Source organism: Vigna unguiculata, chromosome 7 (assembly GCF_037176805.1).
Source record: "Vigna unguiculata cultivar grain cowpea cultivar isolate G323 ecotype 2 chromosome 7, ASM3717680v1, whole genome shotgun sequence".
Taxonomy (NCBI): domain Eukaryota; kingdom Viridiplantae; phylum Streptophyta; class Magnoliopsida; order Fabales; family Fabaceae; genus Vigna; species Vigna unguiculata.
The window spans coordinates 9,407,692-9,429,596 of NC_140798.1; the positions used below are offsets into that span (position 1 = coordinate 9,407,692).

The 21,905-nt window shown below is 32.7% G+C and overlaps 1 protein-coding gene and 1 pseudogene across 1 annotated transcript; one reads left to right on the forward strand and one right to left on the reverse strand.

The window, feature by feature from the left end:
• Positions 1-8,707: 8,707 nt before the first annotated feature.
• Positions 8,708-9,583, forward strand: LOC146884598 (zinc finger BED domain-containing protein DAYSLEEPER-like; annotated as a pseudogene).
• An 8,362-nt stretch (positions 9,584-17,945) lies between these two features.
• Positions 17,946-20,030, reverse strand: LOC114190324 (zinc finger (C2H2 type) family protein). Its single transcript, XM_028079156.2, has 3 exons — positions 19,730-20,030; positions 19,039-19,101; positions 17,946-18,240 (listed from the first exon to the last, which is right to left on the reverse strand). The coding sequence occupies exons 1-3, from the start codon at positions 19,921-19,923 to the stop codon at positions 18,138-18,140; spliced, it is 360 nt and encodes a 119-aa protein (XP_027934957.1). The 5' UTR covers positions 19,924-20,030; the 3' UTR covers positions 17,946-18,137.
• Between the last annotated feature and the right edge of the window lie 1,875 nt (positions 20,031-21,905).

Genomic DNA, 21,905 nt, shown 5'->3' on the forward strand with positions numbered 1-21,905 from the left:
TCCTTTATGGGTTACCATGTTTATCTGTAAATAAGACTCTTCCTATCAATAATCATAGAGAAGTTGCTCCATATTATCTCATTCTCTATTCTTCCTTCTATTCTCTATTATTCTTTATGTTATTAGCTTTATTTAATTTATAACACATTATCAACACGATGATCCAACCAACTGAAGACTAGTGGAAGTTTTCTCTCTAATGACAATGCTCCGCGTGTCTCAATCTAGGCTCTTTCTAATCATTTCTTCATTTACAATTTTACCTTATATTCTTTCTCTTGTGATAAGAATTGTTTGACTTCATCAATTTTCGTCTTCGTCTTATTATTTTTTTTATAATGATTATTATTATTTTTTGTGCTAGTTCTGAACACGTCAAACGTTATAAAATTTGAATTTGTGATCCTTGATATTACAAGGAAGCATAACTTATATTCAATATTAAATGTTGAAATACATTTAGATGCAATGGGTCTTGGAGATACCATTAAAGAAAAAAATAAAGCATCTAAGCAACTATTTTGCTCCTACAACAACAATATTGTGAAAAAAAGATTTCACAAATATTATGAATTTATTTCATGTCTTTGTATGACTGAACAAAGCAATGAAACTTTTGATGAAAATCATTAGATCCTCCCAACTGGTTTTGCTCCATTCCCATAAGTGAATGCAATAATAAATATTATGAATTTATTTCATGCCTTTGTATGGCTGAACAAAGTAATGAAGCTTTTGATGAAAAATCATGAGATCCGCCCAATCTACTCCATTCCCATAAGTGAATGTAGTAGTAAATATTATGAATTTATTTCATGCCTTTGTATGGCTGAAAAAAGCATTGAGCTTTTAGTAGAAAATCATGAAACATGTCCAATTAGTTCTGCTATATTGCCATAAGTGAATGCAACAACATTTGATTTATATTTTCATGATCGTGATATTGATTATGGACATGGATATAAAGGAAATTTCAAACACACATTTTTTCACCCGAAGTGGCACAATAATGTGAGAAAAGGGAAAATAAAAATGTGAAATATTGGCAAATAAGATGAAAGTATATATTATCATTACGATGATAAAGGCCATTTGAGTTGTGCTTGTTGTACACCAAAGCATCCTACAAATAATGAGAAGAACATAGAAATATACTTTGCTTATGAAGATGGTGATTCTGATTATGGCCATATGGATGATACTCATCTTGATATTATTATCTTCTTTGCTAAACCAAATGGAAGCATTGATCACCTCATTGGTTATAAGAGTGTTAAAAAAAGATTTTCTCATATTGATATTTATGTTTATATGAAGAATGGATGTTGACACTAACACCAATGATGAGGATATATGTCTTATTGATAATGCAACAACACACAGTATTCTCAAGAGTAATAAATTTTTCTCTTGTTTGGTAATGCGAGAAGTCAATGTTAGTACTATTTCTGGTACTACAAATATAATTGAAGGCTCTGGAAGAGCTATTGTACTTCTACAAAGAGGTACAAGATTGCATATTAAAAATGCATTTTATTCTCCTAAATCTAACAAAAGCTTATTAAGTTTCAAGGTTTCGTTTAAATGGATATCATATTGAGACAAACAATGAAGGAGATATTAAATATCTTTATATCACTCGAATTGAGTCAAATATAAAATGTGTATTAGAGAAATTATTAGCCTTCTCTTATGGCTTATACTACAATAGTAATGCAATTGATGCATGTCATTGTAAGCTAGAAGCTTACAAATAGAAATGAATTTCTTGTTTGGCATGATCGGTAGGGTCATCTTGGATATATCATGATACGAAAAATAGTTGAAAAACTCATGTGGACACCCACTTAAGAGTCAAGAAACTTCTTCAGACCAATGAGTTCTCATGTACTATATGTTCACAAAAGTTGATAAAACCATCATCGGAAAAATTAGAAATGAGCCAATCTCATTTTCAAAACGAATACATGGTGATATTTATGTCCAATAAATCCACCATGTGGATCATATATATTTCATAGTTTTAATTGATGCATCAACTAGATGGTCACATATTTGTTTATTATCAACGCGCAATCAAGTATTTGCAAAGTCATTAGTACAGTTAAGAGTTCACCTCCCAGATTATCCGATTAAGAAAATATGCTTTGATAATACTAGTGAAATTACATCTCATGCTTTTCATGAGTATTGTATATCAATTGGAATTGAAGTTGAACATCTAGTAGTTCATGTTCATACACAAAATAGACTTGCAGAATTATTATTAAAACGTCTAAAATTGATTGCAAGACCATTACTTATGAGAGTTAATCTTCTAATGGCTACTTAGGGATATGCAATTTTGCATGTTGCATTATTGATTCACATCAAACCAACAAGTTATCACAAATACTCTATTATGCAGTTGGTTTTTTGGTCAATGACCTAATATTCTCATGTAAGAAATTTTTGGTGTGGTATATATGTTTTCCCCACCAAAAGGGACTATGATGAGTCTTTAGAGACAATTGAGAATATATGTTGGATATAATTCTCCTTCAATAATGAAATATCTTGAAGTACCAACATAAAACTTATTTACAGTTTGACTTTTCGACTATCACTTTGATGAATACGTTTTTCAAACATTAGAGGGAGAAAGAAAACAATTGAAAAAAGGTATTGGTTGGAATGAATTATCATTATCTCGTCTTGATCCTCGAATAAAAGAATGTGAACTAGAAGTTTAAAGGATAATTCATTTTCAAAATTAGGCAATCAATTACCTTATGTTTTACTGATAGAAAAAAGGGTAACCAATACCAACTGCTAATGCTCCGAAGATAATTGATATTAATTCATAATATGCTTAAAGCGTGGTAAGCCTGTTAGTTTCAAAGACAAGCTTGAAGCGTGGTAGTCCTATTGAATCCAAAGATAAAAACTTTTGAATGGGAAAGGGAGCTAAAATGCAAGATGCCTAAACGAAAAGGTGAAAATCTCAAAAGATTCATCTGACATAATTAATGATTCGGTTCTAGAAGAAGCTCGGGTACTTGAAATTGTTCAAAATGATGAGATCTCAATAAATTTTGTCATGAATCATATATTATGGAACCAAAATGAAGTCAACAATGACGAAACTTTTACATATAATATAGTGATGAATGCTATGAATGACGATGGGAATCAATAACCAATGATCATTGAAGATTGTTGACAAAGAAATGATTTGCCAAAATGAAAATATGCAAAGAAGCATAATTAGATTTGCTTGCTAAACGAAAGGTTTTTGGACCTATAGTTCGCACACTTGAAGGTGTAAAACCCGTTTGGTACATATGGATTTTTGAGCAAAAATCAAATTAAGAATGATGAAATTGTTAGATACAAAGCATAATTGGTTGCTCAAGATTTTTCACAAAACCTGATATTGATTTGTGAAAAGACATATTCACTAGTATTGAATGCAACAACGTTGCAATATTTGATTATCCTAGTTTCACAAGGTTTGCAGTTACATCTAATGGATGATGTTACAACTTATTTATACGGTTCTCTTGAGAATCATATTTATATGAAAATCCCTAAAGGATTTTATTTGTCTAACAAGGAAAATTCTAAAGAGGGTTATCCAATAAAATTAAACAAGCCCTTTTATTAATTAAAGCAATTAGGATGTGTGTGGCATAATCGTCTTATTGATTACTTATTAAAAGAAGGATATAGAAACGATCCTATTTGTTCTTGTATTTATATGAAAAGAACCAAAAATTAATTTGTCATAATTATTGTTTATGTAGATGACATAAACATCGTTGAAACTTCTAATGAGCTCACAAAGGCAATTGATTGCTTAAGGAAAGAATTTGAGATGAAGGATCATGAAAATGCAAAATTTTTGTTTGAAATTACAAATTGAGTATTTAAACAAATGTGTTTTTTATACATCAAGAGGCTTATGTAATTAAGGTACATAAAATGTTCTAAATGGACAAGTCTCATCCATTATGCACTCTAATAGTTGTGAGTTCATTAGATGTTGATAAATGCTCTTCTTAGAGCTCAAGAAAATGATGAAGATTTACTTGGTCCAGAAGTACCATATCTTAGTGTTATAACAACACTAATGTATCTTGCTAATTATACTTGACGTGATATTGCATTTGCTGTAAATTTGTTAAGATATAGTTCTTCACCTACAAGAAAACAATGGATTGGAGTAAAAAATATACTTTGTTACCTTAAGGGTACTATGAATATGAAATTATTTTATCCAAATGATTCAAAATTGAATCTAATGGATTATGCAAATGCATGTTATTTATTATATTCTCAAAATGTCACAATGGTTTATCACGAACAAGATATTTATTCACATGTGGTAGCAGAATGATTTCATGACGATATGTGAAAGAGACCATAATAGCAACATCGTCAAAATCATGCATAATTTTTAGCATTACATGATGTAAGTCGTGAATATGTTCAGTTAAGGTCTATAATTCAACATGTGCGACAAACTTGTGGTCTATCCTTGAGAAGAAAGCAATCAACACCCATACATGAAGACAATATTGCATTATTCAATTGAAAGGATGATGTAGAAATCCAAAAGATTCGTTAATGCGAAAATCTAGTAGATTTATTTAAAAAGTCTTTGTCAAGAAGAACTTTTGAGCAATTGGTTCACAAGATTGGACTTTGTCATCTTAATGATGTAAGTTTACCTGAGGGGGAGAAATAAAAGATGTAAAAAATAATATTATATAGAATGGTGTACTTTTTCCTTCACTAGATTTTTATCCCAAAAGGTTTTTCCTACTAAGGGTCTTTCCACTAGTCCTCAGTTGGTTGGAGCATCGTGCTGATAACTATTCTTCTTTATGTTATTAGCTTTATTTTATAACACTTTCATCTTTTAAACTTCAATATATGTTAGATGTTGATAAAAAAGATTCATGAAAGTTACATTAAATTATTATATTATAGTAAATAAAATTTATTTATGCAATTATACTGATAAAATTACATGTATGATAATTAGTTAAAAAATAAAAAATATCAAAATAGTGTTATGTGACACTCCACTATTATGTAAATAATTATTATTTGATAAAAGATGAAATAAATTTTTCTTTTGTACAATAAGATTTTTTAAGAAAACACAACCAATAACATAACTTCATATCAATATATATATATATATATATATATATATATATATATATATATATATATATATATATATATATATATATATATATATATATATATATATATATATATATATATATATATATATATATATATATATATATATATATATATATATATATATATATATATATATATATATATATATCTTAGCATTACCTAAACATAACAAAATTTAATATTATAACGGTGGTAAGGTTTATCATATATATGTAATTATTCATGAAATATTACAAAAATATGTATTTTGTATAATATTAAGAGTTCTACATCAAAATAGAAGATTATCTATATTTTTAATATCTCTTAAATATATTAATATAAATTATCCACTAGTATATCTTTAGAAGATCCCCCAAATTTTACGAATAACTCTCACTAAGCAGGTTCCCCTTCTACTTGTACAATAGGTACATATAAAAGAAAAATAAAAATGTGAAAGGAGTGAGGTCTTTATAAGCCTTAAATATTAATCTTAATAAATTGAACAAACAATACAGACACTGGGAATATGATAGAGTCGTCAAAGTGGGTCAAAACCCGTGGGCCAACCCGGTCCACCACGGGTTCGGGCTAGGTTGGGTTGAAATTTTTTTACAAATTTCAGTACGGATCAATTTTTGACCCGGTCCACCAAGAACCCGGCTCACTCAGGTTGAACCCATGGCGAGCCGGGTTGGCCCACCAACCAGCATGGTCACACATTATGTTGGGCTTTGCAATATTGAGTTTTTTTTTTACCAAACACATTGGTGGGTTGGCAAATGGAAACCTAGCTTCAACTACAAGTAGTAAGGAGATTGACGTTGCATCTCAACTCAACGATCAACATCAATTGCAACTCAACAAGCAGATAACTTTTCATCCATCACTTACTGTTGGCTTGTTTTTTTCTTTTATTCTTCTAGTATTATTGATTATATAAGCAATTACTTTATAGCCTCATGTTTTCTTTCCAATCATAATTTTCCCTATTTTTCTTTTCAGTTCAAGTGTTCACTAAACAATTAGGGTTCATGCTCTGCTCTGCATCATGTACCTTGTTGATCTACTGAGGCTGCTCTGACGACAAATCCAAGGTACAATTAGTTTTCTGAAAGAAGTACTTTGCATTCAATAAACGACTGGGTCATTCTTTTTTGTTTTCATTTTTCTAGTACATATAATGCTTGTATGCTTACCATGTCATGGATTTGAAATGCTTGTGGGTCCTATTTACACTGTTAGAACTACATAAATAATCTTTGAATATTACCCACGTGAAGTGCAGGCAAAGGTCTTCTTTAATCTTTGAATATTAAAAAGTATAAACAATAATATTATAATATTGTAAAGTTAAGTAAAATATTATAATATTGTAAAGTTAAGTAAAATATTATAATATTGTAAATTTAAGTAAAATATTATAATATTGTAAAGTTAAGTAACTGTGAAGTATATGCAAAGTGCATGAACGAAGTTCATTTGGTGAAGTGAAGAAAATGTGAACTTCGTTAGTTTATATTCATTGGTTGGTTATTTTATTACAAAGAAGAGAGACTATAACGCTTAAATCCTTGAACTTCATGCAAGGGTCTGAAAGAATTAAGTTATTACAATTTATAATAATTAAGTTTATAGTTTTAAAGTAAGTTATTTATTATGTATTTATTGTTGTATCCCTTGCAGGACTCTCGCCTCATCTACAAGCACTTTGCAACTCTTTATTTCGTATTCATTTTTGTCCAAGTATGATGAATATCACCCTAAGAGGCTTTCATCATGAGCAAATGGCCTGACCCATTTTTAGGTTTTATGCTTTTAAATACTTAGATAATTGTATAAGTTTCACGGGCTTGTATTCTGGCCCACACATTTAAGTGTTATTTTCAATATTTTCTTTGTAAAATGTTTTGGTACCATGGATCCAAGAATCCATGAGGAGTGGCTGCATGGAAGATCTGCAACATTTTCACATCAACATACCATTCCAACATCAATGAGTTTGGGCCAAAACTTCAATATTTGCTAACAACCCAATCACATCTTCTATGTTAACCCCTTTGTATCCAGCAGCGCAGATAACACGTGCCTCAACTTTGTTTGGGCCATCAAATTGAATCAACCAAATGACATCAATGTGTGAAGACAACGCTCATTCTTGCATCACAAATGCATCCAACCTTTCTCTCGTCTTAGAAACACGAGAGATGCCTTTCCTTCATGTGTTCTACACCTAGGGTTCCACCTTTCCTTCATAGCAGCTCATCCTACCTTCACGCATTCCCTTCCATAGGGTTCATGAGTCACGTTTTTTTGCCGTTAGGATTGATAGACAACTACCTTATTCTTTCCCTTCTCTATTAACGTTTTCCTACTGCCTTCACCTATAAAAAGGCGTGCCAACCTTTTGTATCGATTAGCTTCGATGAATAGTGCTAGGTTTATCCCCCATTTGCCAGCTCACCTATCTAGTTGAGGTTTTACCTCTTAGGGTTTCCGATTAAGTGAGAATCTGAAAGGTTCCCCACTGGAACGAGAAAGAATCATTCTTTCCAGTAGAGATTCGAGCCTTCCGCTGCATTTCGAGCGCGATTCCTCGTGGATCAATTGGTGTTCCATCGATTGGAGCAGACATTCGACGTTTCCACGACAGAGCAGCCTCATCAAAGTTGGAATACAATTGTGTCTAATATTTCAAAGAAATTTCGTGAACACAAGGAAATGGTGAAACCTTCAATGCATAAATCTCATAGCCGAATTTGTTTGACATATTATTGTTGGACTTCTATAAATCAAGAAGGATTTATTTGTTTGACTACTCATTTTGTTGGTGCTAGTTGGAAGTTGAATAGTAAGATCATTGCCTTTTGTAAAATGGAACCTCCACATACCGGTCATGATTTTGCACAAAAAATGTTTGCTTTGTTGCTTGATTGGGGAATAGATAGGAAGATTTTTTTCTATCACATTAGACAATGCTAGTGCCAGTGAGGTGTTGCAAAAAAATGTGTGAGCAATTGAAGTTGCAAAATAGTTTGATATGTAATGGTGATTACTTTCATGTAAGGTGTAGTGCACATGTACTGAATATTATTGTTCAATAGGGTTTAATGGTGGCTTATGATGCTTTGCATAAGATTAGAGAGAGTATCAAGTATGTGAGAGGATCAGAGGCAAGAATTGTATTTAAAGAATGTTATTCAAGTAAGAGATATTGATACCAAAGTAGGTTTGAGAATGGATGTTTCTACTAGATGAAATTTTACCTATCTTATGCTTGGGAGTGCAATTAGATATCGACGTTCCTTTGGATGCTTGACTATCCGTGATAAAAATTATGTTCATTGTCCATCAAATGATGAATGGAAAAGGGCTGGAAAAATGTGAGTTCTTGAAGCCATTTTATGTTATCACTAATTTGATTTCAGGTTCTTATCCAACTTTTAATCGTTACTTCATGCAAGTTTGAAAAATTCAATGTTTGTTGCAAGAAAATGCAAAAAGTGATGATCCGAAGATTAAAGATATGTCATTGAGTATGATGAACAAGTTTAATAAGTATTGGGATCATTATTGTGACATTCTTGCTATTGGGGCTATTCTTGATCCACGGATGAAGTTTGAAGCAATTCAATTTTGTTATTCAAAGATTAATCATTCTACTTGTGAATAAAAGATTAATATTTTAAAGGATAACATGTATACGTTGTTTGAAGAATATGTGAAATTAAATCCAAATGAGTCAAACAGTTCAAGTTCTCAAGTTGCCCATTCAACACAACTTGCTTCTTTTACAAATGATGAGCCAGTGATGGATGTATTTGATGTAAGTTTTTAATTCTCAAAATAACTTGCTTTGTTTTGTTACTTACTTACGAATGCCATTAATTTTTTCTCATATTATTGTAGGGATATGTTGATTATTTGAGCCAACATGTTAATGACACATGAAGATCTGAATTGGATATTTATTTAGATGAAGGGAATCTTGATCCAAATGTTTTTGATAAGTTGGATGTATTGAGCTATTGGAGGGATCGTCGAGATCGTTATCCAAACTTATTTAAGATGGCTTGTGACGTGCTTAGCATTCAAATCACTACCATTGCTAGTGAGTCTGCCTTTAGTCTTGGTTCTTGTGTGCTAACCAAATATCATTCTTCCATTCTTCTAGAGAATGTTGAGGCACTCATTTTAACTCAAAATTGGTTGCATGGTTTTGAACTAACAAGTAACATTATTGTTAATATTGTGAAATTAATTGAATTATTTATTACTTTTAGTCTTTGAATATTGTTAGTTAACATTCTTTTTTATTGGAGATGGGGATAAAGAAGATGCTTCAAGAGATGAAAATGTCGTAGATTTATTCATTCAAAACTCTAATATTATAGTTAGATAAGTGACAAGAATGCTTTGATCTTAGATAGTAATTTGTATTTTTTTTTAATTTATTTTGGTTTGTATTGGAGTTTAACATAATTTTGGATTGTATTTAGATTGTATTGAAGTTTATTTAAATTTTAATTTGAATTATAATTTATGACTTGAGAAAAAAATTATATTTTATTTTAATTAAGAGGGCTAGTGAGCCAACCCGTTAATCCACCAATCCGTGATGAGCCAGGTCGAGTTCAAATTTGTTCGACTCACTAATAAGTGAGCCGGGTTGGGTTGGTCCACTAAGTGACCCACTCGTGGTGGGCCGGGCCAAGCGGTCCATTTTGACAACTCTACAATTTGACTTACAACCACAAGACTCAATCTCATTTTATCAGACATATGGATCCATATTCCACTTTTGATGGCCCACTATGAACATCAAAAGTTATTTTGGGAAGTGATTAGGTAGTTGAGTGTTTCTCATAAAAACATTGGTACAATCATAATTATTTATTTCTCAAAAATATTAGTCATTTATAGGTCCATAAAAGATATATATTCACTACCTAACCTTGGTAATGCTAAGCAGGTACTAGATAGTTTCAAGTTTGGCTTATGAATATCCTAGTTCAGGGTGTAGTTCTGAACTATCATGATACTCACCTACTTAGTAAAACTTTGGGATTGGCTCACGACTAAATGGTTGAGCCATATTCGAATGTTTTTTTCTCAAAACTTATTTTGTTTTGCTTTAGTCACATAAAAAAAATACAAACTCAAAAAATATTTTTTCCTGTGAAAGATATTGGACTAAAAATTTAATGATTTTAGAGATACCTTACTTGATGAGGATACACACATAATAATTGCTATGATACACATATACAATATGAGTATTAAATATAACACGTATCTAATACAATGATTCGTCTTATCTTTAAAAAATATAGGATACAATACGTATACTTATATAGAAATTATGTTATTCTTAAATCTCAAAATGTTTGGAATTATTGTTGTGTTTAAACACTTAATTTTATAATTTTTATGATTTTATAAACTTTATAATACGTTAAAATATTTTATTTGTTATTTTTAATATTTTAAAATTCAATTTATATTTTATTTAAAATTATTTTTATTTAGTGTGATTACTATTTGAAATTCAATTTAAAAATCATTTAAAATATATATTGTCAGATGTTAACACACTAATAAAAAGTAAAATGCGGATGTTTGAAATAAGAATACGTGATTGAGTTAGTTGAAAAAGGAAAAATAAAACTAATCAGTCAGATAAATACGTGAAGGTTAATAACCTCTTATTTTTAAATAATATTTTTCTTGTGTGTTGATAACTCTAGATTGCACGAATTTTGAACGTATTTCTATGTAACCTTACCCAACGTGTCTATGCATCAGTGAATAATTGTCTCTTTTCCTTGAATATTTTCGAAGATTGATATTATGGTTTTAGTCTATTCTATAATATGTTTTTGTAAGGATTACATGTCTTTCAACTTGAATTTTGGTTCTAACACAAAAAGAATATTAAATACCGATTAGAAAACTTTATTGGCAAAATAGAATTTATAAATAAATATTTTCATGGTAATATCCATTAGAATTTTTATTATCAACAAAAATATTCATCACTAATGAATTTGTTAATAAAACTTGTCGGTAATTTATAATGTGTATTATCGATAGATATTTCAGTCGATAAATTTCATCTGTAAAATAGATGTAAAAGTTTTCGCTTTAGACTTTGATCATGTTGTTTAAAATATGTCGGTCAACATCTTGATAATGATTTTTTTTTTTAAATTAAATTTTTGAAAATTCATTGGTAAATCTATCAGTAATTCAATCTTCTTTAAATTTGTGGTAACTTTATTCTATAAAACATTCACTGGTAGTTTTGTCAGTAAAATGGACATTGATTTTCTTGTCAAATCTAACTAAATATTTGTTATAAATTAATTATAAATGAGCCAGAGAAAGAAGAGAACAAGAATGTGAAAGAGGCAGTGGAGGAGGAAAAGGAGGAGATGGTAACAACAAGGCAATGATAGAGGTAAGGAGACGACAAATGAAGCGAATCAACAATGACAACAATGGAGGAGTGAGAGGAAGAGATCGAGGAGGAAGATGAGCAGAAGAAAGAAAAGGAAAAGGAGGAAGAGGAAAAAGAAGAAAAAATGAAAAGGAGAGAGAAAAGGAAGAGGAAAAAGAAGATTCAGTTGCGATATTGTCCGATAATTAAAAATTATTAGTAATTACCAATAGATATTTTTTGACAAATAGTTAAGAACAAATTTTGGTCATTGCTAACCATTAACAAATAGTATTCTTTAACTTTTAAGTATTTTTTAATCGAATGAAACTTTTGTAATAACTCACTCTGTGAAGTAGCCTTATGAGCCTAATTTGTCATTCCTTTAAATGTTTTCTTGCTATTTTGTGTTAAGATCAGAAATAGTTTGTACATTATTGTAACTGTAAGGCCCACTTTTTCTGCCCTAATTTAAAAAGGGTTGCCCCATTTGAGTTGGGCCTAAGGGCTGGCCCAAAGGGAAAAACAGACCCTAAGTCTACCCTAACCCTATCCCTCTTACTCACTTTCAGAATCTGCCCCTTTGTTCTAAGAGGTGCAACCGTTACTCTACTAGGGTTTGCTTTCCCATCTCAGACCAGTTCGCTCGAAACTCATTTCTACTCAACTTCTAAGCTTTTTCCTAGAGCTGTTGTGTTTCGTGGTTGGTGTCGGAGTACTGTGCTAGCTTATTCCAGGTAAGGGAAGCTAGAACCCTTTTCTGTTTCATGTGCTTGTCTGTTGTCTGGTTGGTGTTTCGTGATTCTTGAACTGGTATGCTACTGTGAATGCGGGGAAGGGTTGGTAATATTGCATATGCGTAAAATATAACTGATGCAGGTGCGGACAATGGCGAAGTCTGATAATCTCGCCCAAGCGAGCTTGTCTCGCATAGGCGAGACTAGCAGAGGTTTCGCCCAGGATTCCTACGCGAGGGTCGCTTAAGCGAAGAGTCTCCGTTTTGAGCGAGATGCATTCTCACTTAAGGGAGGAGGGCTTGCCTAAGCGAGACCCTGCAAGGAGCCACTATTCCCACTCCTCGAATTCTCGCCTGAGCGAGGGGAGTCCGCCTGAGCGAGGGAAACCTCTCGTCTGAGCGAGTATCCTCATATTGAGCGAGAGTTGGGCGAGGATGCACCCTGTACTGTTTTCTTCTATGTTAATTGGGTGAATATCACATGTAGGACTGGGTTATTGTGCTAAAGTATGTTCTGAATGTTTATGCATGAGGGATGTGCTTCATGAGTTATGAATTGAGTGATTTTGTATGCATGAGATGGTAACATTGAGATTTATGAGTTTTACATGATGTGAGTATGATATATGTATGAGGTGATTCATGGAATTGAAATGATGAGTTTGGCTTGAGTTCGACATGAGACACGAAAGGGTTGGTATCAATATGGCATGATAATGATATGAGACGGAGTTCCATATTCATGGTTCGAGAATAATGAGTTGGTATGGTTTGGCTGGGAATACGAAAGAGGTGAATTATGAGAAACTGTATGTGATGTATATGTATATATGTGTATACGCATGTTGAAATCGTTTGATTGATTAAGAATGTTGGTACGTGTCAGTGCGTAATTCCTTGGGATCTCTAGGTGAGATTCTCAGGGTCGTGCTTCAGTGGTCAGGACGTAATCCCATGGCCCCTATTAGTGGGTGTCCATGGTGGTGCCCCATCTGTATAACTAGGTAAGGATTCAAGATAAGGTTGCATCCTGACACTCTAAGGAGTCAGTTAGTCTCACCTAGAGCGGACTGACTCTTGTGGTGAGATTAGCAGGAGGCCTAAAATTCATTAAGGTCTAACCTTATGGTGAGGGAAAATTGATTCATTGTAACACTTGTAACATATAGCTCGGGGGTGAGCAGAGGTATCCACCACAAGTGCAAGCATCCCCTGAATCCAACCAAGTTATATGTATCCGGATGAGTCAAATCGAGTCGAGTCTTAGTGTATTGTTTTGAAAAGTCATAACATGCTTGAGTGGTGTATGTATAATTGACTGTGAAAGTATATCTGACTGCATGATAAAACCATTTTCGGCTCTAGCTTACCCTTTTATTATTGTTGTGTGTTCTACTGTGTGGTACTCTCTTTTGCGATGATCATCAACTTGTTGATGTGAGCAGATGCGAGGAACACCCGTGGTCAACAGGAAGGTGATGGTTCCCCTGCTTAGCCTTGGGATTGACTTCTGCTTTTGGGCTTTTCTTTAGGACTATGGCCCATGTACGTTTTGCTCTTTAGTATTCTATTAAATTTCGTTAAGTCCTTGGATTCTTGGTTGTATCTGGCATCATGGTGTGCCTTAGTTTCTCCTAGCTTTTTGGATATTGTAAGGAGTAACGTCCATACTCCAGGACCTGTCTCTAAATTTCTATTTGTGTGGCATTTCATTTAAATTAAAGTTATTATTTAAATGGGGTGTTACATTTATGGTATCAGAGCAGTTCGTCCTTAGGATGACCTGAGGTTGTGGGTTTGTCATGCCTCGCGGGCGAAAGTAGTCATATCTAGTCAAGTTTGTCAGTGAAACCAAAAGTTTTGAGAACAGAAAACGCCTTGATAAAGTAATGAGGGTGCACACTCATGACTAGATTAAAGGTTGTTTTCCTTCCTAATTCTAATGGTTTGGGAAAGAAGGGTGACAAACAAGAGGGTTGGTTGTCTATAAGTGATAGGGTGTTGCTTTGTAGGATCTAGGTTGTCTTACTACGCCTCTGTGCTTTGTTTCTAGTGTCTACAGAGATAAGAGAATGCGGATTCAATGTCAACTTGGCCTGATCATCTTTATAAGCGTTGAATGGGGTCTCTAAGACGACGTCTTGCCTCAGAGATAGAAAGTCGATGTACGATGTATATAATTGAGTAAGGATAGCTAAGTTTTGGGTTGATAAACCGGAAAAGATGCTAGAGTTCACAAAATCACGTTTGGGCAGAGGGAGCTTTAAGGATAGACTCTCGAGAAGCAATACTACAAGTTTTATAAAAAAGAGTCGAATCCAAAGATTAAGAACACTGAAAGGTATCAGTACATGCAAGCCCGCAAGCCCGCGCGGGCTCGGCCCGCAGAAAAAAAAAACTTGCACTTGTGTATATTAATTACTTTTTTTATGGACTCTTGCATTAACATTTCAAATTCTTGTATAACTGGAAAAGACAAGTATTATGTAACTTTTAATGTGCTAAAATTTAAAGAATACATTGTGTATGTCATAGTATGAATATGATGAAAATGTTGAATTATCAATTTATCATCTAATTCCCCAAAGCCTTTACTTAATTTTGTGAACTTCTTAAAATTTTCCAATTTTTAAACATTGAAAGTTTTATCATAAAAAAATAAATAAATAAATAAAAAAGCGGGCCGGCCCGCGAGCCCGCGGGCCAGAGTATGTGGCCCGCATAAAATGTGCGGGGCGGGGCGGGCCGACCCGCGATGTGCGGGCCTTATGCGGGGCGGGCCTAAACAGGGCCGGCCGGCCCGCATTGCCACCCCTAAGGAGAAATGTCATTGAATATAGTCATATGGTCACACCTAATGCTTCTTGGAGTGGTGGAAGAGGAACAATAGGCAAATTCTAAGCTGCAGGGAGTGGAGAGATCGCTTAGCAACGAGCAAGCTAAGAAGGGAAGAGACCGTGAAGTGCGAAGAGATGGCAAACCTCTAGTGAGAGGCTGAGATGGATAAGAGGTTCATATTAGAATTAACAGTCAGCAGGTGGAAAGGGGTCTTTTCAACTTTGTTAATGGGATGTTTCAAGGAAAAGTAGTTCCCATGAGCAAGACATTTGACCTTGGGTATAAAGTGGAAGGTTTCACGCACCAGAAGGAAGGACACACCTTTAAAGGTTATTCTCGTATGGAAGGACAACCCAACTGACGTCGGAGCACAATGATGAAGGGGGTGAAAAGAAAAGTTTTGAGTAGTTGACATGGTGTCTACAAGGGTTGATGCTAAAGTAATTAGCACGAATAAATCTCATCCAGAGATGCACCTTACAAGGTGATGCTTGGACTAAGAGCCGGTTTTCTTGGGATCGTGTACTCCTTGATGTCGCCAGTATGGTAAAGAAGTCATAGTTGCCTTAAGAAGGGGCTGAGGTTGAGACGATGGTTTTGCTACAATTGCGACCAAGTGGAGACTCGCTCGGGTGTGTGGTGCCTTCGTGGTGATCAAAGTATTTAAATTCAAAGCCAATTTGAATTGTTTCCTTTACAAGGTTGGGACATAATCTCAAGAGTGAATTGGTTGTTTTCTTAATCTCATTCTTAGGAGATGCGATCTCCAACGAAGTAGTATCCTTTGATTTGAAGAGATATGTCAGTGGTGGTGTAACAAGTGTGGATCAAGCTGAAAGATGAGGGCAGGGTGTCATGTGACTCAGAGTTAAACGATAAAGGCAAGCGAAAAATAAACGCAAGGAATCTCAATGGTAGAAGAGTTATAGATTTATTTTGAAGTAAACATTAGAATTTTCGCTTTAGAGTGGTGATGTTCCCTTTTGCATTTGGGTCTGAAGTCAAACTTGTGCTGATAGTTTCTAATTGGAAGCTTTATGCAAGGATTGTGAAGTAAGAGAAACAAGTGAAAGAGTTGTTGGAGACATAATGGTATAAACTCAGTATAATCACCAGGAGGACTGTTAGTTTGGTGAATCTTTAAAGAGAAGTTGTGGTGTGTCAAGCCGTTCAGGAAGAGTATTGACTAAGGTTGGAGTGACTAATAAGGAATATGGTTATAAAAGGATAGATACATTGTTGAGAAAATGAAACGCTGAGGCTATCAAAAGAGGAGTTTAAAGGGTTCTGCAAGTTTTATAGGGGTCTCGAGGAGGATTTCTCAACGACGATTGCTTCCTTGTCATGGCGGACATGAAGGGATCATTATTTTGAGTAAACAAACAAGTGAGCTTGGGTATAGATCAAAGTAGCGCAGCGGATGGTGGCAGATGATGCTTAGAAATGATAAGAGGTGCGTGAGAAGAACTATCTTATTCAAGACCTAGAGATTTCTACGAAGACCAGTTCTTTAAAAACATCAAAGGTTTCGTTCTTGTGAGTATCGAGTAAAAGTGTGCAATGATAGTTTAGAGTTGGCTGGGAATACGAAAGAGGTGAATTATGAGAAATTGTATGTGATGTATATTTATATATGTGTATACGCATGTTGAACTCGTTTGATTGATTAAGAATGTTGGTCCGTGTCAGTGCGTAATTCCTTGGTATCTCTAGGTGAGATTCTCAGGGTCGTGCTTATGTATAACTAGGTAAGGACTGACTCTTGTGGTGAGAGTAGCAGGAGGCTTGAAATTCATTAAGGACTAACCTTGTGATGAGGGAAAATTGATTCATTGTAACATTTGTAACATATAGCTCGGGGGTGAGCTTCGGGGGTTTGGGCAAGGATTCTTGGTTATATCTGGCATCATGGTATGTGACATTTCATTTAAATTAAAGTTATTATTTAAATGGGGTGTTACATTAACATTGAATAATTTATATACTATAATAATAATTTATTTGGTTAATGAAATCTTTAAAATGATTTTCTTAAATTTTTTTATCTATTAGTTAGACAGTTTAATCTAATTATCCATAATAAGAATCTTCAATACCTTGTTTGTTCAATTAATCTTTAATACCTTATTTGTTCAATTACACTTTTACCCGCAAATGCAATATAAGCGTTTGGTTCGGCAATAATGATATCTTCCAACATGTCAAAACTAGCTGTCACCCCACCTATAGTAGGAGAAATAAGTATCAATACATTAGAATAATTTTTGAATTGTTTGATAATAATATAAAGTAAGTTATTCCAACATTACAATGTTAAGTTATTAAAAGGAATATTTAATTAATTTGAAAATCTTACAACAAATACAACATAAATACTTAAATAGTATTTTAGTTAATGCATCTCATTCAAAACATTTTTTCTCAAGCAACGTTATTTATATAAAAATTACATCATTTACTCAATGAAAAAAATTGTTCATCAACATTACTCGATTACAATCAACATTTGTAACCAATTCTAACGTGGATTGCATAAGGTGAACTTTGTTTAAATAAACTCAAGGTTCAGTTGGCAATTAGGGGGATCAATTTAGCAATTGCCACTTTTTTCTTCACCCTCTTTTGCAATTTTCTGAACACTCAAGTGCACATTTTCGTCTCAAGTTTTATTATAAAAACATATTACATTCAAAATCCAAACCTAAATCACTTTTTACTATATACACACACCACTGTATTCCATATGAGCGATTATCAAAATCACCTTTAACTCCAATTTAAACTCTCTCAAATAGTGTTTTCCAACATTTCATCTAGTAAACAAAAGATAGGAATTAAACAAAAAAGACAGCATTCAAAATTTAATATTGCTTTGTAGTGTAATAAAGAAGCACTATATCTTAAACTCTAGGACAATCTTTCTACCCACTACAAAAAAAGAAGTTACATTGACATCAGCTTTGGTCCATTGTCTGGCATACCCATCCCTGCAGCTAATTCGGCATCAAGTTGAGTATGTGGTGCAGGACCCATCATTTGTTTTACACTACACAATCAAACCGTAATATTAGAACCAATATCATTCTACTACAATATGTAAATGCCAGTGTGCTTGCACTTCAATTGACATATATGTTGCCATGTTATGAGTTGGAACAAGTATAGAACATTTTGATGATAAGCGTGTTGATAGAATTCCTCATTAGCTAAAATAACAGAGCCACTTAACTTCATTATATATATATATATATATATATATATATATATATATATATATATATATATATATGTGTGTGTGTGTGTGTGTGTGTGTGGGTGTGTCTTCACTTTTCCAATAATGTACAAGCAGGAAAAGGGCAATTCGAATTCACACCTTATATTAATATAATTTATTAGTATAAGCAGGGAAAGGGCAAGCTAAGGTAATAATTAGGACTGAGGTAAGTAATTAATCAAGCTATTCAACATGCATGACTTGGTTAACTATTTTCCATCCATAATCTATACCGAGTCATCCAATTTGATCATTCCTTTTAAAACAGAGACTAGAAGAAGGATCAATTTTATTTTTATTAAAGTTCCAAATGCAATTTCTTTTATCTAAAGAAGCTTGAATTTTCTAGTATTATGTTCAACTACACTCAATTCTTATTAAGAAGCAAGACTTGTTCCTTTCATAGTGTCCATCAGCTTTATATGTTCACATATCTGAAAGCTCAAACATAAAAAACAAGAGTACAACAAAACACTATCGATTCTATAAATTTAACCAATCTTCACCAATATAAATAAGGGGAGAATGTAGCATAGATTCAAAAACAAAACATAAGAAAAAGTAGCATACCGCCTCCTGTGTCGTTTGGTCTTAAAGTGTTCATCCCTCACAGTTTTATTGGAAAAGTACCGACTGCACAAATAAAAATCAATTACTCTATCTAATCATGAAACCAACCAACAATCAAAAAAAGCAACAAGAAAAAGAAGGGAGCTTGGAGACGAATACTTCAGTATCCATATTCCTTAAATCACAACAAAAACGGAATAAGCAGATTGAGAATTAAGGAAAACATACAATGATTTGTTCTCCCATGTTGTTCCGAAACGGAGAAGAGGGATGGGATTGAATAGGTTTAAGAAAGACGAAAACAGACTCCAGTTAACAGTTTGAAACAGCATGAAGAAAAATGCTACCGATGCTAACTATAAACCCACTCCTAGAGTGCAGAATTATCAGGGACTCTTCTTATCAGGTTATTGAATAATCAGAACTAAAAAGTTCGAGAAATCAGTTTTTAAAACCATAAACTGAAAAGTGAATCAAACATGACCTAAAATCTATGCTTTCTCTCGTCTTTCTCCTCTCTGTTATTACCCATGTACCCTTTTCATCTTCTATTCCTATAACCTAAACTTGGCATCTCAGTGTTCCACAACACCAAATTTTTCAATCCCATATTAGAAAATCAATATATATACAAACGTTAATTATATTGATAAAACAAGCACACAAAAAGAGAGGAAGAAAAAGAAATTACTCGCAGTGAGGGCAATAGTACTGTCCCATCCCAGGCAAATCTTCGTCTACGGGTAAAGGGGTTTTCTCTTCATCGGGTTTGTTTACCTGCGCGTAAACCATATCGTCCCCTTTCAACTCAAATTTGGTTCGGCGTGCTGTCTTGTGAGAATATCTTCTCTTCTTCACGCTCCGGTGCGGACATTTTCCTCCCATTCTTAGCGTTTCACAACCGTTAGGGTTTCACAGCTCTGATTCCACTTCCCTGGCAACTTGTAATTAGGGTTTTTCTTCTGAGGATGACGATGGAGTGTGAAACCACGGCGCCTCAAATCAAATCTCTCTTCTTAAAAAAAAAAAAAAAAAAAAAAAAAAAAAAAAAAACAACAACTAATGTGTGAGAAACAGAAATACAAAAATGGGCCTGCTGGATTACTTGGCCCGGTCTAATTAACTTATGGGCTCCTGCAATCCTTTAATTTCTCTGTACACCACTAGGAGGATGTGTAAAGACCAAAATATTCCTCTTCCCAAATACAAAACTTAACTCTCTCTTCTTTTTGTTTTCTACTGTGTATACACGGGCTTTCCGTTTACACTGTTTAAAAGATTATTTTCAATTTATTACTATATTTAATAGACGGTGGATTTGTTTGATAAATAATTTTAATAAAATTTAGAAATTAATATTTAAGTATGTGTGTTTTCTAGTAAAGATATAAGATGTAAGGGTATTATAGATAGTTATGTTTTATTTTTAAGAATATTTTTATATGTTAGATATTTAAAATATTATTTTATTGCGTGATTTAAATTAGAACATTTTAATTTAAAAAGAATTTAAACCGTTAGTTAAAATAGGTTTTAAAATATTTAGATAATATATAAATGCGGTATTTTTAATAATAATTTCTAAATATTATAATCTTATAAATATAGAATATTATCCAAAGTCGTTTGAAGTTACAATTGAGATTAATTGAAGGTGGAATATATATTTGGGTTTTCTGATTTAATTACGGATAATGATATATTATGAATTATTATATCATTATTGTTAATTACACATTCGCAGAATAAGGATATTTGTTCATTCAGTCCCTTGATTTATGTTGCGTCCTTTTTATTTTGAAATTACGACTTTGCTTTTTATTTTATAAAAAAAAAATATTTCTTGAGATGTCTTACAAACTGTATAATTTGGAAGGTGTGCGTATTACAATGTTAGTTGTACGAGATAAATGTTAAATTGCATTGAACAAAATTCTATATGCACAACATAATTTTGAAAATTGATTGAATACTTGAAAAACGTATTTTAGATTCGTAAAAAGTCCTTAGATACTTAATTGAAATGTGGTTGTCGATTGTTAGGTGCCTTTGTGAAGAGCATATTGTTGCATGCAAGTAAATCCATAATGGGGTATTCTAAGAAGAAGACATATAAGCCTAAATAAAAGATACTTGGAAAATGTGTTGTAAAGGTGTTCTCATAATACAATCGAGCCAATAAAAGGTTTGATTTCATAGCTTTTTCGTTAATAATATTATTAGTTAATAAACTTCTTTTTCTCTTTTGATTTGTTAAAATCTAGATAGATATGTTCATTGTTTCATTGTACCAAATTTCTAATCAGGATATATAGAACATAATATTTAAAATAAATAAAAATACGTACCAGAATTTTTTCAAAACTTTGAATTATACAACTTTATTTATGCAAATTTGACTGAATACTTGTGTTCCTCCTTTTTCCATATCCGTATATCCTCGCCTTCTATTTTTGTTTGATTTATTAATTGGCTAAATTTAGATAAACGAGACAATTTCCACTCAAATTCTATTTAATTCATTTTTGCCAACTCCCAAGGTTTCAATTTTATTTTTTTATGAAAGTTAACCTTGACTTCCAAAACTATCTCAAAACACCTAAATATACTTTTTGATAGCCATGATATTTTAAATTTTTACTTCAGAAACAATCAACGTGTCATGCAAATTGTAAAAGATTAACTTGATCTTTTTCTCTTTTACTTCTATCCAGTGTAACATTGTTTCTTATCTGTCTGCGTAACCATCCTATATAGTTCTTATGTCACTATTAATAATAAAAATGTGTCATAGGATCATCTAAACAAATATATGCTTTATAGTATGTTGGGAACTCTTGATTTGTATGATGGAAAAATTAGATTTC